The sequence below is a fragment of the Heteronotia binoei genome, chromosome 15 (genome assembly GCF_032191835.1).
Source record: "Heteronotia binoei isolate CCM8104 ecotype False Entrance Well chromosome 15, APGP_CSIRO_Hbin_v1, whole genome shotgun sequence".
In the NCBI taxonomy this organism is placed as follows: Eukaryota; Metazoa; Chordata; class Lepidosauria; order Squamata; family Gekkonidae; genus Heteronotia; species Heteronotia binoei.
Window position 1 is genome coordinate 47,562,417 of NC_083237.1, and position 13,504 is coordinate 47,575,920.

The 13,504-nt window shown below is 49.8% G+C and overlaps 1 protein-coding gene across 2 annotated transcripts in view; it reads right to left on the reverse strand.

Annotated features, from left to right (window-relative positions):
- The window catches only part of ITGA3 (integrin subunit alpha 3), a 104,640-nt gene extending 91,670 nt beyond the window's left edge, over positions 1–12,970 (reverse strand). For both annotated transcript variants that reach the window (XR_009556241.1, XM_060256045.1), the window contains exon 1: positions 12,698–12,970. Coding sequence is in view for 1 of the 2 variants with exons in the window: in XM_060256045.1 (XP_060112028.1) it covers positions 12,698–12,930 (233 nt within the window). In the remaining variant the exon portion in view is untranslated. The remainder of the gene's footprint in view (positions 1–12,697) is intronic.
- Positions 12,971–13,504: the final 534 nt, after the last annotated feature.

A 13,504-nucleotide genomic window follows, 5' to 3' on the forward strand; every position in this document is an offset into this window, starting at 1 on the left:
GTGCTTGGGTCCTTGGGAGAACGAGCCCAGAGGGATAAAAAGCCACACCAACCTCATGCTGCAAAGAAATCCCTGAACAAGTCAAATGCCAGCTTATGTGCCCCAAAGGGACATTTTTTTCCTTCGTTGCCAAATATGGCAATGCCCAGCCCCAATTACAATGCTCACCCCCCCCCCCGAAGAGGAGACAACGGGTGCCAAATCATGCTTCCTTTCCTAGTCACAGTCTTAAAAACAATTCACTCGGTACAGTACAATCACTCAAACCATTTCATCAAAATATTCACGGAAATAACCCTACAAGCAGAGACACAAAAGGACATGTAGTACAGTTATGTGCTTTCTGATCCAAGGAATGGTACAAGCAGTGGAAAGGGAATTTCCTATGTGATACGAAGATCAAGGGGACCTGTAAACATCCAGGTACCCCAAGGTCTTTGCAGGGCTCCTCCTTCACTCCCTGTGGGGTAACTGGTGTTTCTTACACACCAGCATGGGGCAATGTTTTAGAATGACACTATGTAGGACCAGAGGAACCAGGTTCAGATCTACCTGGAGACCTCCTGCTATTCCAACTGATCTCCAGGTGACCAGGATCAGTTCCCCTGATGGAAATGGTTGCTTTGGAGCAAGGGTGGCCAAACTGTGGTTCGGGAGCCACATGGGGCTTTCATACATATTGTGTGGCTCTCAAAAACCCCAGCACCCCTTCAGCTAGCTTGGAGAAGGCATTTCTCTCTTTAAAGAGAGCCAGTTTGGTGTAGTGCAGGGTTTCCCAAACTTTTCTTTCCCGTGGCCTGGTTATTTTTACACTTCTCCTTCGGGGCCCACTAAAATTTGGGGGTGGAGCCAGGAGACTTTGGGGGTGGAGCCGGGAGACAGGAATTATGTCATTTCCTGTGATGTCAAGGACTAAGTGATGTCACTTCCGGGGCACACTGAACCAAAACTTCACCTTTTCCTGTGATGTCACTTCCAGGGCACTCCCCCAAACCTGCTTCTTCAGAAGTAAATTCATTTTCAGACAAATCTCTCTGAAACTCATGCTGAGCCAAAATGGGGGTGGAAAGTGGGCGGTCCTCTCTTTTCACCCCCACATCTGCATGCACCTATTTGTTTGTGTATTCTTCTCCAGCTTGCAAACACCCCTAATGCCCATGTTCAATTTCCTGCACCACCTGCACACACCTTCCTCAACAGCACTGGCCAGTGTATGCAATTGGGAGTGCTGTTGCCATTGCCATCAGGAATGCCAGCACTGTGTACCACCTACACTGGGCCCTGGCAGCTGCTCTACCTCAAAATATGCTGACACATTTAGTAGGCCCTTCCTTCAGCCGCTACTACTGGAACCCTGCCTCAAGCTACAACCAAGCATGCTTAGTTTCAAGAAAATCTTTCGACACCTATTTTTAATACTTTTCTTTGGTTGAAACACTGGGGAATTGCTGTGAAAGGTAGCAGAGAATTATACTGCAATTAATGAATTAATTTCAAGTTATATGAAGTTCATACAAGCTTTTCTGCAGTTATCTCAAAAAGGATATTTATGAGGGCTTGCAGCTTTTTACTGGCTGTGTTTCCCATGCCTTTAAAAGCAACCTGTTGTGCAGATACTTAGCCAGTGAACTACTTTAATCTTTTTTAATATCTACAAAAGGAGTTTAATTTTGGTGCCAGACAGCTGTTAAAAGCAGGACCAGTAAAATGGTGCCAAGTTCATAGTACCATCTCTTCCAGTGCTGTTGAGATACATCAAAGTAATCTCCAATAATCTCTTTCTGCCCCACACCTCTTACTCTCACTCACATAGAAATCTCATAGAAGGCCACCTGGCTACAACTGGGGGTGCCAACTTTTCATTGGCAGAGTTCCTATGTCTGCAACAACAGTATGATGAACATAAAAGTTTCATCCAGCAAAAATGGAAGGAAAGAAAGAAAGAGAAAGGGAAAGAATGGAAGGAAAGGAAAGGAAAGGAAAGGAAAGGAAAGGAAAGGAAAGGAAAGGAAAGGAAAGGAAAGGAAAGGAAAGAAACAATATAAACATAAGAGGAGCCATGTTGGATCAGGCCAGTGGACTATCCAGTCCAAAATTCCCTCATACAATGCCCAAAAAACACCAGAATGTCCACCACTAGAAGCCCTCTCATGGTTGCTTTCCTCCCACCCCCCTCAGCACCAAGAATACAGACAGAGCATCACTTGCAGGGAAAGAAAGAAAGAAGGGGGCGGCCAAAGGAGGGGAAAAGCCTTCCTCACAATCAGATGACCCCAGCCAGCAAAAATTCTGCCCAGGGGTCATTTGGTAAAAAAAAAAAAAAACAGCTACTGGAATGCCCACTCCCTGCCCTTCCCAGCTGGAAAAAACACACACACCCTTCTTTGCTGCCCAGACCTCCTGGGGAAATCTCCCCAAAAGAACATACTGCAAGGCACATGAAAGCTCATACCTTGAAGAACACTTCATGGGTCTAAAGTGCCAGTGGATGCCAGCTTTTCTCTCAAACACTAGGAGAAGGGGAGAAAGGAGAGGCAGCCCAGCTCCTCTCTGCACAACACAGAGATGGGGTGGGGCTAGCTTTGCTGGGGGCGGGGCTAGCTTTGGCTTTTCTTGTGACCTGGTAGTGAGGCCTCCTTGGCCTGTGTGGCGGAACCGGCCCGATTCTGCCTTCAGGCCCGGTCCCGTCTGCTCCCTATGGAGTCGCCAACTCCTGGAGGGAGCTATTTCTCCTCCTGCCCCTTGGGCTCGCTGCCACCACCTGCTCAGTCCCGGGGTTCAGATTGAGAGGAACAGGACTCCCAATCCCCCTCTCCAGCTATGAGGCTAGGCCTCAAGGTCCTCTGCCACCCTGCACTTGGGTTTCACAGAGACCTCAGCGCTTCTTTGGGGCACCCCTGGAGGATTGGCACCTTATCCAACTGCATGCCTTCCCCCCCTTCACCTGGGGCCCCCTTCTTAACACAGCGTGGTCTAAAGCGGTCTGGGGATCTAGGTGGTACAGAGATAAACTGCCAGCATTTAAAACAGAAAAAAACATTTATTTAAAAGAGAAAAATATAGGAAAAGAAAAACACAAAACAAAAACAGTTGCATTTAAAAAGTTAGCACAGCACAGCACCGCACAGCAAAGCCCAGCAAACAGCATAACAAAATAAAGGTGGTTTTTAAACGCATCGTATTGTCCCTGGTCTATACTTGATCTGCCTAAGAGAATGACTTACTTTGTCTTACTGCCTGGAGGCCTCATTTTCCTGAGCAGGCCTCCCCCACAGGCCGGAGCCCACAGGCCAGCAGCCTCCCTTCCCGAGCGCCTGCTGCAAACTGAGAAACTCTTCCTGCCTAGCACATGGCGAGAACAACAGCCCTTCCTGCCTCTCTAGGAGACTTTCCCCCTAGCGTTGTTGGTTTGGCTCTGGAAGGGAGGGGGGGAGTGAGGGGAAGGCTACAAAGCCTGCTGAATGGATTTACTGATCCCTGCTTTTTTGGATGAAGCACCAACACTCTCAGATGGCGTTTCTCCACACTTCCCCCTCCTTAAATTCTGAGCCGGAGGGGTTGCCTCCTACAGAGGTGACCCCGTAGCAGAATCCAAACAAACAAGGAGAAACCCATTAACCAAAATATTACACAAACATTCAGGTATTTCTCCAATAATACACAAAGTCCAGCACCCTAGGTGCCCATGTCCTTTCTGGACAAAACGTTGCATGGCTGCATGCAGCAGGAATGTCCAGTCTTTAAGATGTACTCCTCCATCTCCCAGGACCACCTCTGGAGTTTGGTGCTCTCCCTCCGTTGCTGCTGTTGCTGGGGTGAGTGGTCCATCAAAGGAGGAAATCCCTGGCCCCACATATGAGGTTGGAAACTGCCCAGTTCCCACACAGTGGCTTCTCCTTTATCCCTCATTGGTGGAATATTCCCTCTGTCCACTCTGTCCTCCCAGAAAACCACCTCTGGGGCTCCAAACAATTGCTGTCCCAGCTTCTTTTTGTCTCCTTCCTTCCTACCTATATGCAACCCCATGGACCTCTCAGAGAATGGCTGTGGTATATTCACTTGCACCACTTGAACTGCCTTTCCCATTTTCTCCATAGCCACCACATAAGTAGCATCGCCTAGGTCATCCACAATCACATGGGGTCCCTCCCATTCCACTTTCCATTCACCAGTATGAAGTGGCAGGACATCCATCACCCTAGCCCCTGTCTCAGCTTCTGAGAACTCCACTTTCTGGTCCCTTGCCAACTCACACGGTGGATCCAGCCTAGGGTCACTTTGAACCTCAGACAGGAACATTTCTGGCTCCCCCAGACTTCCTATCATCTGTTCCTTCAAGCCACCCCTAGTCCCACTGTTTCCAGAACACTCAGCCAAAGTTTGATCTGGGTTCTCCGCCCCCTCAGTTGGTTTTTCAGTGTCAGCCAACTGAGCTCCTCCCTTCCTGGAAGGCTCCACAGCAACCTGCTGCCCTTGCAGAAATTGGCACCCCTCTTCCCATTGGGCACACCCTCCTGCAGGGTTTGAGACAGACTGGTCCTCCCCCTCCCTGGTTGGTGGTGAGGTGGCTTCCCTAACGTTGCCTTCCTCCCCCCACCTTCCCCTGAGGGTTTGGCTTGGGTTCTCAGTCCCCTCGGTTGGTTTTTCAGCACTACCCAACTGACCCCCTTCCTGCCTGGAAGGTCCCACAGCTTTCCAGGATTCCTGTCTGCCCTGCTTCAAGACGACCTGTTTTGAGAGCGTCTCGGACGATCCCACTTCCTGATCCACAGCTACTTGGTGAACCGGTTCCAACCTAAGGCCGCTCCGGACCCCCTTCTGGAACCGCTCCCGTTCCCCCAAGCCTTCAGCTATGTGCTCCTCTGAGCCCACATTAGCCTTGCTGCTCTCAGAACCTCCTGTGAAATCTCCACTCTCCACCTCGGTCTCTTCAGCCTGCACATCCTTTACGCTAGACAGGTTCCCTTCCTCGCTAGGAACATCCACAGCCTCTTGCTGCACTTGGGGAAAGCTACACCCCTCTTCCCCTTGGGAACACCCTACTCCAGGACTTGAGATAGGCTGGCCCTCCCCCTCCTGGGTGACTGCCCTCTCTTCGTCCTCAATAACCTGGGCTATTTCCCCCTCCCTGGTTGGAGGTGAGGTGGCTTCCTTAAAGTTGCCTTCCTCCACCCACCTTCCCCTGAGGGTTTGGCTGTGGGTTACAGCATTGATAGAGTACTGGCCAACCACCAAATCCCGGCCCAATAACACTGGAACTGTTTGTTCCTTCATTACCCCACATTCAGAATAGGATTTACCTTCTTGTGGAGCCAAACCCCTGAACTGCTTTCGGGAGTGGTCTGGCCCCAGTTTAAACCTTTTAAATACAGTGGCTTTATAGCCTGCAAAAGTTATCCCCCCATCTTCCATAGGCATGCTGTAATAGATGGCTGAAAGCTCTCCAGTCAGGTTGCTACAAAGGTAAGACATATAGTCCTCCTCTGCAATCCCCCACTGTTTGGCTGCCCTCTCAAAGTTGGAAAGGTATGTGGAGGGGTCTTCTCCCTCCTTGTACACTGCAAAGTCTTTGGGGGTGACTTGGATCTCTTTGCTTAGTTCAGCTTCCAGACGTAGCACCTCAAGCTCATGGCGACGTTGCTCTTCCCGCTCCCGTCTGCGGACCTCAGCTCTCTCTCTTTCCTCCTGCCGGCGGATCTCTGCTTCTTCCTGTCTGCGGATCGCATCCCTCTCTGCTTGTCTTTCCTCTCTCTCTCGTTCCTCCCGTCTGCGGACTGCATCCCTCTCTGCTTGTCGTTCCTCTCTCTCTCGTTCCGCCTCGATACGCATTCTCTCCAGTTCCATCTGTAGCCGCAAGGTTGCTTCTGACTGGGTGGGGGCCACTTTTGCAGGTGCCCCTGCATGCTCAAGATGCTCCAACAGGAGGACTTGCATATCTACTACAGTCAGGTTGTCACACTCCAGCTCTTGCTTTGCGCACTCTTCCTGGAGCTGTGGCTTTGTCATCTTCAGGATTTCCAGTTTCTTAGCACGCTCCATCCTAACTAGCTAAACTTTCCCTACTCCAGTTGACCCGAAAAGAAAACAAAACCGCTGTTGCTTCCTCTGGGTGCTTGCACGTATCAAAAAGCAAAAATGCCTGGCCAATCAAGTTCTCTGTTTGTTCTCATCCCACCGCTGCCGCCAAGTGTGGCGGAACCGGCCCGATTCTGCCTTCAGGCCCGGTCCCGTCTGCTCCCTATGGAGTCGCCAACTCCTGGAGGGAGCTATTTCTCCTCCTGCCCCTTGGGCTCGCTGCCACCACCTGCTCAGTCCCGGGGTTCAGATTGAGAGGAACAGGACTCCCAGTCCCCCTCTCCAGCTATGAGGCTAGGCCTCAAGGTCCTCTGCCACCCTGCACTTGGGTTTCACAGAGACCTCAGCGCTTCTTTGGGGCACCCCTGGAGGATGGGCACCTTATCCAACTGCATGCCTTCCCCCCCTTCACCTGGGGCCCCCTTCTTAACACAGCGTGGTCTAAAGCGGTCTGGGGATCTAGGTGGTACAGAGATAAACTGCCAGCATTTAAAACAGAAAAAAACATTTATTTAAAAGAGAAAAATATAGGAAAAGAAAAACACAAAACAAAAACAGTTGCATTTAAAAAGTTAGCACAGCACAGCACCGCACAGCAAAGCCCAGCAAACAGCATAACAAAATAAAGGTGGTTTTAAACGCATCGTATTGTCCCTGGTCTATACTTGATCTGCCTAAGAGAATGACTTACTTTGTCTTACTGCCTGGAGGCCTCATTTTCCTGAGCAGGCCTCCCCCACAGGCCGGAGCCCACAGGCCAGCAGCCTCCCTTCCCGAGCGCCTGCTGCAAACTGAGAAACTCTTCCTGCCTAGCACATGGCGAGAACAACAGCCCTTCCTGCCTCTCTAGGAGACTTTCCCCCTAGCGTTGTTGGTTTGGCTCTGGAAGGGAGGGGGGGAGTGAGGGGAAGGCTACAAAGCCTGCTGAATGGATTTACTGATCCCTGCTTTTTTGGATGAAGCACCAACACTCTCAGATGGCGTTTCTCCACAGCCTGGTACCGGGTCACGATCCTGCAAATGGGAAACACTTGTGTAGTGGTTAAGTGCGTGGACTCTCATCTGGGAAAACCAGGTTTGATACCCCATTCCTTCATTTACAGCTGCTGGAATGGCCTTGGGTCAGCCATAGTTCTCGCAGGAGTTCTCCTTGAAAGGGAAGCTGCTGTAAGAGCTCTCTCAGCCCCACCCACCTCATAGGGTGTCTTTTGTGGGGGAAGAAGATATAGGAGATTATAAGCCGCTCTGAGTCTCCGAGTTCAGAGAGAAGGGCGGGGAATAAATCTGCAGTCTTCTTCTTCTTCTTCTATCAGTTCTCCAAGCCAGTCAGTGGAGAATACACTTAAAGTTAAAGTTGCTTTCTTTCCACCTCTGCCTCCCTCTCCCTCCTCATCTATTCCTTCCCTCCCGCCTGTCCTGCCTTGCGGCTCTCAAACATCTGACGTTTATTCTATGTGGCTCGTATGTTTAGCAAGTTTGGCCACCGCTGCTTTGGAGAGTGGTCTCTATGGCATTATACCCAGCTGGACTCTGTCCCCTCCCTAACCCCCCGCCCTTTCAGGCTCTACTCCTCAGATCTCCAGGTATTTTCTCAATGGGCAACCGTATTCAAATCCCAGCTCTCCCTAATTTAATTGGCTAATTTGTCTCTGTCTCTCAAAGTAATCCACCTAGCGCGGTTGTTAAACATAATTTATTTATTAAAGTATTTATACTCCACCTTTTCTGTCAGTTCAGGGGTTGTTGTAAGGGTAAACTTGAAGGAAAGGCAGAGTGAAAAAAATAATAACTAGGCAGGATTCCAACACATCCTAATGAATGTCAATGTCCAAGGCTTGTCAATGAGAACTGGGAAGAAAGGGGAAGCTATGAGCGAGTTCATCTCCTGAGGTCTTTAGTTAAGGTGGGGGTTCCCTGTTGCTGTGTGCTACTCAGATCAAAGGTTTGCGCAATTTGTTAATTTTACTATTCTGTCATTGTACCATTTTACATTCTAAACCACTGCCTACCAGATAATTTTCCTGCACTGTCATTGGTTCTTAAATCTGTACCATGTTGCATTCTGGGCCACTGCCTACCAGCTATGTATGGCTCTGCTCAGCTATGTATGGCTTTGCTCACTGTGCTGGATTCCTCATCTGATGAAGTGTGCTTAAGAGCACATGAAAGCTTACATTCCAAATAATAATTGGTTGGTCTTAAAAGTGCAACTTGACTCCTGCTTTGTTCAACTGCTTCAGACCAACACGGCTGCCCGCTTGGATCTATCTATGGGGAAGGCAATGGCAAACCACCCTGTAAAAAGTTTGCCGTGAAAATATTGTGACGTCACCCCAGAGTCAGAAACAACTGGTGCTTGAACAGGGGACTACCTTTATTATTATTATTATTGTGTAAGACAGGATGCTGGACTAGATGGCCTATCAGTCTGATACAGCAGGACTCTTCTTATGTTCTTACATCCTGAATCAGACCCTTGGTCTATCAAGGTCAGTATTGTCTACTCAAACAAGCAGATGCCCCTGCCAAGCAAATGCACCTACCATGAAGCCACAGCCCCTCCTTATGACTCTTTCGGAATCAACCCATCCCATCCCAACACCAGCTTTTTTTAGCACAGTCCATTGCTCTGCACCCATTACCATTCCAGAACCTCTACTGGGAATGTGGGCTAACATATCCACACACCTGTCCCCCCTGGCAGACCACACTCCCCTCTGGCCCGCTCCCACAACACGTGCGGCACGTTTGCAAAAGGGCAGGCATCTAGGCTCATACCCAACAAGAGGTCCAGTGGCCCCGTGCCAGCGGAGCTGTGCTGCTCAGAGGGAGGCCGACATGCCAGTCAGGGATTTATTAAAGATACGAACAGCTGACGGTGTAGCAAAAAAAGATTTACAGTGCAATTCCCAAGAGAACAAAAGCCAGATAGGGAATACATGTTAAGCATCTGAGCAATGTTATACATGGGCGGGGGGGGGGATTCTTTTTGCCTCATTTGTGACCAATGTTCCCTCTAAGCTGCAGAGTCTTGTGAGCAAAAATTCTATTTTGTGAGCTACTGGCATTAAAGTTGTGAGCTACTGCATAATTTAATGTGTTCCGGGGTCATCTTTCCTGAGCTAAGACAAAAATGTGTGAGCTGGAAGCTAAAAATCTGTAAGCTAGCTCACGCTAACTCAGCTTAGAGGGAACACTGTGACTCATTTTAAAGTTGACTCAGCACTTACTACCTGCCTCTCCACTACAATAAAAGCAGCTTTTGAGAATGGGCCGCTCCCTCTTACCTTTGAACACACAAAACTGCCTTCTATGGAATCAGATCTGTGGTCTGTCAAAGTCAGTATTGTCAAGTCAGACTGGCAGCAGCTCTCCAGGGTCTCAGGCAGAGGTCTTCCACATCATAGAATCATAGAGTTGGAAGGGGCCATACAGACCATCTAGTCCAACCCCCTGCTCTATGCAGGATCAGCCTAAAGCAGGGGTGGTCAACGGTAGCTCTCCAGATGTTTTTTTGCCTACAACTCCCATCAGTCCCAGCCATTGACCATGCTGGCTGGGGCCGATGGGAGTTGTAGGCAAAAAACACCTGGAGAGCTACCGTTGGCCACCCCTGGCCTAAAGCATCTCCAACAAATAATCATTACTTTTTAACCGGAGATGCCAGGGATTGAACCTGGGCCCTTCTGCATGCCAGGGAGATGCTCTGCCCCCAAGCCAGAGCCTTTGATAAATTACCTCTGATTACGCCTTACTAAAAAATAAATCATCATAGGGCACTGTGTGTAATATAGCCAGGAGAGCCAAGGATTGTCCAGCTGCCTGAAACTCGAGTTCTTTTAATGGTGAGCTCGGCTTATTTGGGGGGGGGGGGCTGAGAGAACGCTGAAAGAGCTGTGACTGATCCAAGGTCACCCAGCTGGCTTCACGTGGAGGGATAGAGAATCAAACCAAGATTCTCCAGATTAGAGTCCGTTGCTCTTAACCTCTGCTCCATACTATTGTGCCGCATTCACGCCAGTGAATGAATGAAGCCTTGCCAATGGATTAAAGGCAGATGTTTTTTATGCTTAGATGGGTCTGTAAAGTAGCTGTAGCCCCCAGACCAGCAGGAGATTGGCCTTTTGGACAAAGGCATTATAGAAAACCATAGTAAAAGAGGCAGGCTTGCTTGCAGCTCCCTAACTTTCTTACTGTTAGCTCAGCCTAGGATAAGCACACACAAGATTGCACTGTTAGGGCAGAAGCCAAGGAGTGGAGTGCAACGTTCCCTCTAAGCTGCAGAGTCTTGTGAGCAAAAATTCTACTTTGTGAGCTATTGGTGTTAAAGCTGTGAGCTCCTGCATAAATTAGTGTGCTCTGGGGTCCTCCTTCCTGAGCTAAGACAAAAATGTGCGAGCTGGAGGCTAAAAATCTGTGAGCTAGCTCACGCTAACTCAGCTTAGAGGGAACACTGGTGGAGTGTAGAGGTTGGGTCTGAGGTCCCTGCTTTGCATGGGATGCAGACTGCAGGATGACCTCAACTCCTGTACATGCAGTATCTTGAATCTGGAGATGCACATGGAGCTGGGGTTTCAGCTTACCTCCTAGTCTCGTTTCCCCAGCCTCAAACTCTACTCAAAGGGGAGTAGAGAAGCGCAAGCATCCAGCAGCACCTTAAAGAGTAACAAAAGCTGTGGCGGGGGTGGGGGGGGTGAGCTTTCCCAAGTCACTGCTCACTAACAAATTGTATATAGATCCAAGGGGGCAGCCGTGTTGGTCTGAAGCAATAGAACAACATAGGAGTCGAGGCACATCTTTAAGACCAACAAAGTTGTATTCAGAATGTCAGCTTTCGTGTGCTAGAAGCACACTTCATCAGACAATAGGATGGAATGACCAACAGTCCTAGATATAGAAAAAGTGGGCAGTGAATTAGTATGCAAAATCATGGAGATGTTTGTAAGCAGATTAAAAGACACTAACAAATTGTGTTCGTCTTCAAAGTGCTCTTGCTCCTGCTGCTGCTGCTCCAGACAGACTAACATGGGTACCCATCTTGATCTCCTAGGAGAAGGTGATATTTGGGGAGGTTCATTCATTTCTTGGAACAACACGGGCTTTGCCAAGGAGCCCAACAGCACACCCCTGAGATTGCAGCAGTACAGGAAACTGACGGGGGAGGCACTTGAAGCCTCATTGGGCATTGCACACATCCAAAGCAAGGAGGTCCCCCGCAAGTCACAATTGTCATCTCTGCCTGACATGGGACAAGGACCCCAGACCCACTCAGCGCGATATGTGAAGCAGCACATAATGATGACGATATTGGATTTATATCCCGTCCTCCACTCCGAGTTTCAGAGTCTCAGAGCGGCTCACAATCTCCTTTATCTTCCTCCCCCACAACAGACACCCTGTATGTAACAAGGCCAGCTTGCGTGAATATGAAACCAGCAGGAGGGGACCTCAACAGTAGTCATCCAGACGCAGCTCTTCTCTAGGGCAAAGGAAGTCTTTCCCTTTACAATATTCAGCTCAGCTTAATCAAACAGGTAAGAAATTAATGAAAAGAACTAGTGTGGTTTAGTGATTAGGGCAGGGGTGGCCAAACTGTGGCTCGGGAGCCACATGTGGCTCTTTCACACACACTGTGAGGCTCTTGAAGCCCCCACTGCCCCATCAGCCAGCTTGGAGAAGGCATTCGTCTTTTTAAATCACTTCTTCCAGACAAAGCAGCTGGGAACTTGGAGAATGTATTTAAAGTTAAAGTTGCTCTCTTTCCACCTCCCCCTCTATTACTTTCTTTCCACCTTTCCTTCCTTTCTTGTGGCTCTCATATGTCTGACATTCATGTCTTGTGGCTCTCAAACATCTGATGCTTATTCTATGTGGCTCTTACGTTAAGCAAGTTTGGCCACCCCTGAGTTAGAGTGTCAGCCTATGATCTGAGAGACCCAGGTTCAAGTCCCCACTTGTGCCGTGGAAGCTCACTGGGTGTCCTTGGGCCAATCACTCTCAGTCTTAGCCTACCTCACAGGGTTGTTGTGAGGGCAAGCTGGAGGAGAGGAGAATGATGTTAAGCTGTTTTGATTAGCCATTGGGGAGAGAGGCGGGATATGAATGAATGAAACAAAGAAATAAGTAACAACAGCTTGGATCCTGCACGAAAATGAGCCATGTCTCCATTTCATGCAGAAACCTCAAAAAAAGATCCCCCTTGTGAACCAGCAAGAAACTCCAAAGTAAACTAGTTTTTCCACCCCGAGACAGGAATCTAGGCACTCTGCATTTAATTAAAAGCAAGTTGGAGCAGATTTCAGGTCCAAGAAAGAAAAAAAGCAAATGACAACAGGCATCACAGACCTGTTGTTCCCCGCACGGGCAACGCTTGAAAGCAGATGGCATCAGGACACGCCGACAGCCTTGAAATCTCAGGTTCTGACTCCAGAGTTCTGCGTTACTCAAAAGTCTGCCCTTTCTGCCTATATCCCTCGGGCGCTGTTTTACAACTCCGGAGTCGACTTTCGGCTCAGAGCCGGTCTTCGACCCTAACCCTCCCCCCCCCCCCCCCTCGCTCCCGCCGCCGAGACAAGAACACCAGACAGTTCTGCGGTTCCCAGCGTTATTATAGCTCACTTACAGATATTCTTGCGGGTTCGTCCGATTGTGCAGAGCGACTGAAAAGCCAAAGAAGCTGTTCGGCGTCCGGCCTCTCTTGAGGATTACGAATTTCGTGTCCAGGTTGAAAGCAGCACATGGCGGAGGAGGGCACAGGGAGACCCAAAGCGCGCACCCCCAAAGCAGCGCCTTTGGTCTCCAAAGCCGGCTTCTCCGCGCCAAGCTTTGGCCAAGCTGAAATTGACTAGCAGTCATGACGTGTCTGGTCAATTTCTCACCGTCCCGATCGAGTCAATTTCTTACACCTCCCGGCGGTCTGGCGTGCCCTTTTGAGCCAAGTGCGGGCTGTTGAGTCCTCCTTTGCTGCGCTGCTGTCGATTTCAGTTTCCCCTTCGCCTTCCTCCCGGGTTTCCCTCTTTTTAAACGTCTCGCTGCCCCTCTCCTTAGTTAACTAGGAATCCCTCCCCCTCCTCAATTCGACTTCCCAGAGAGATTCGGATGGAGCAATTCTGTGCCTGGTATTAACCAGGGAGGTGGGAGGAGCGGATCTGCGCGCGCCTGGTCACCTCCCTCCCTCTCCCCACCTTGCACAGAATCGGAGCGGCCGCTTCTGGCTACACTTTTCTTCCGGGGGAAAAAGAAAGAGTCGCAGCCAGCAGGATCGACAGGCGGTTGGCTTCTTAAAGGGACCCGGACACCTGCCCGGCACGGAAACGAGAACAGTGGGGGTGGAAGGCAAGAGAGGGGATCTCTCGCCAAACCGAGGTAAGGGAGGACACCGGCTGGCCTGGGATCCTCGGGCACGGGTTTTGCCCGGGGATCAGGTGTG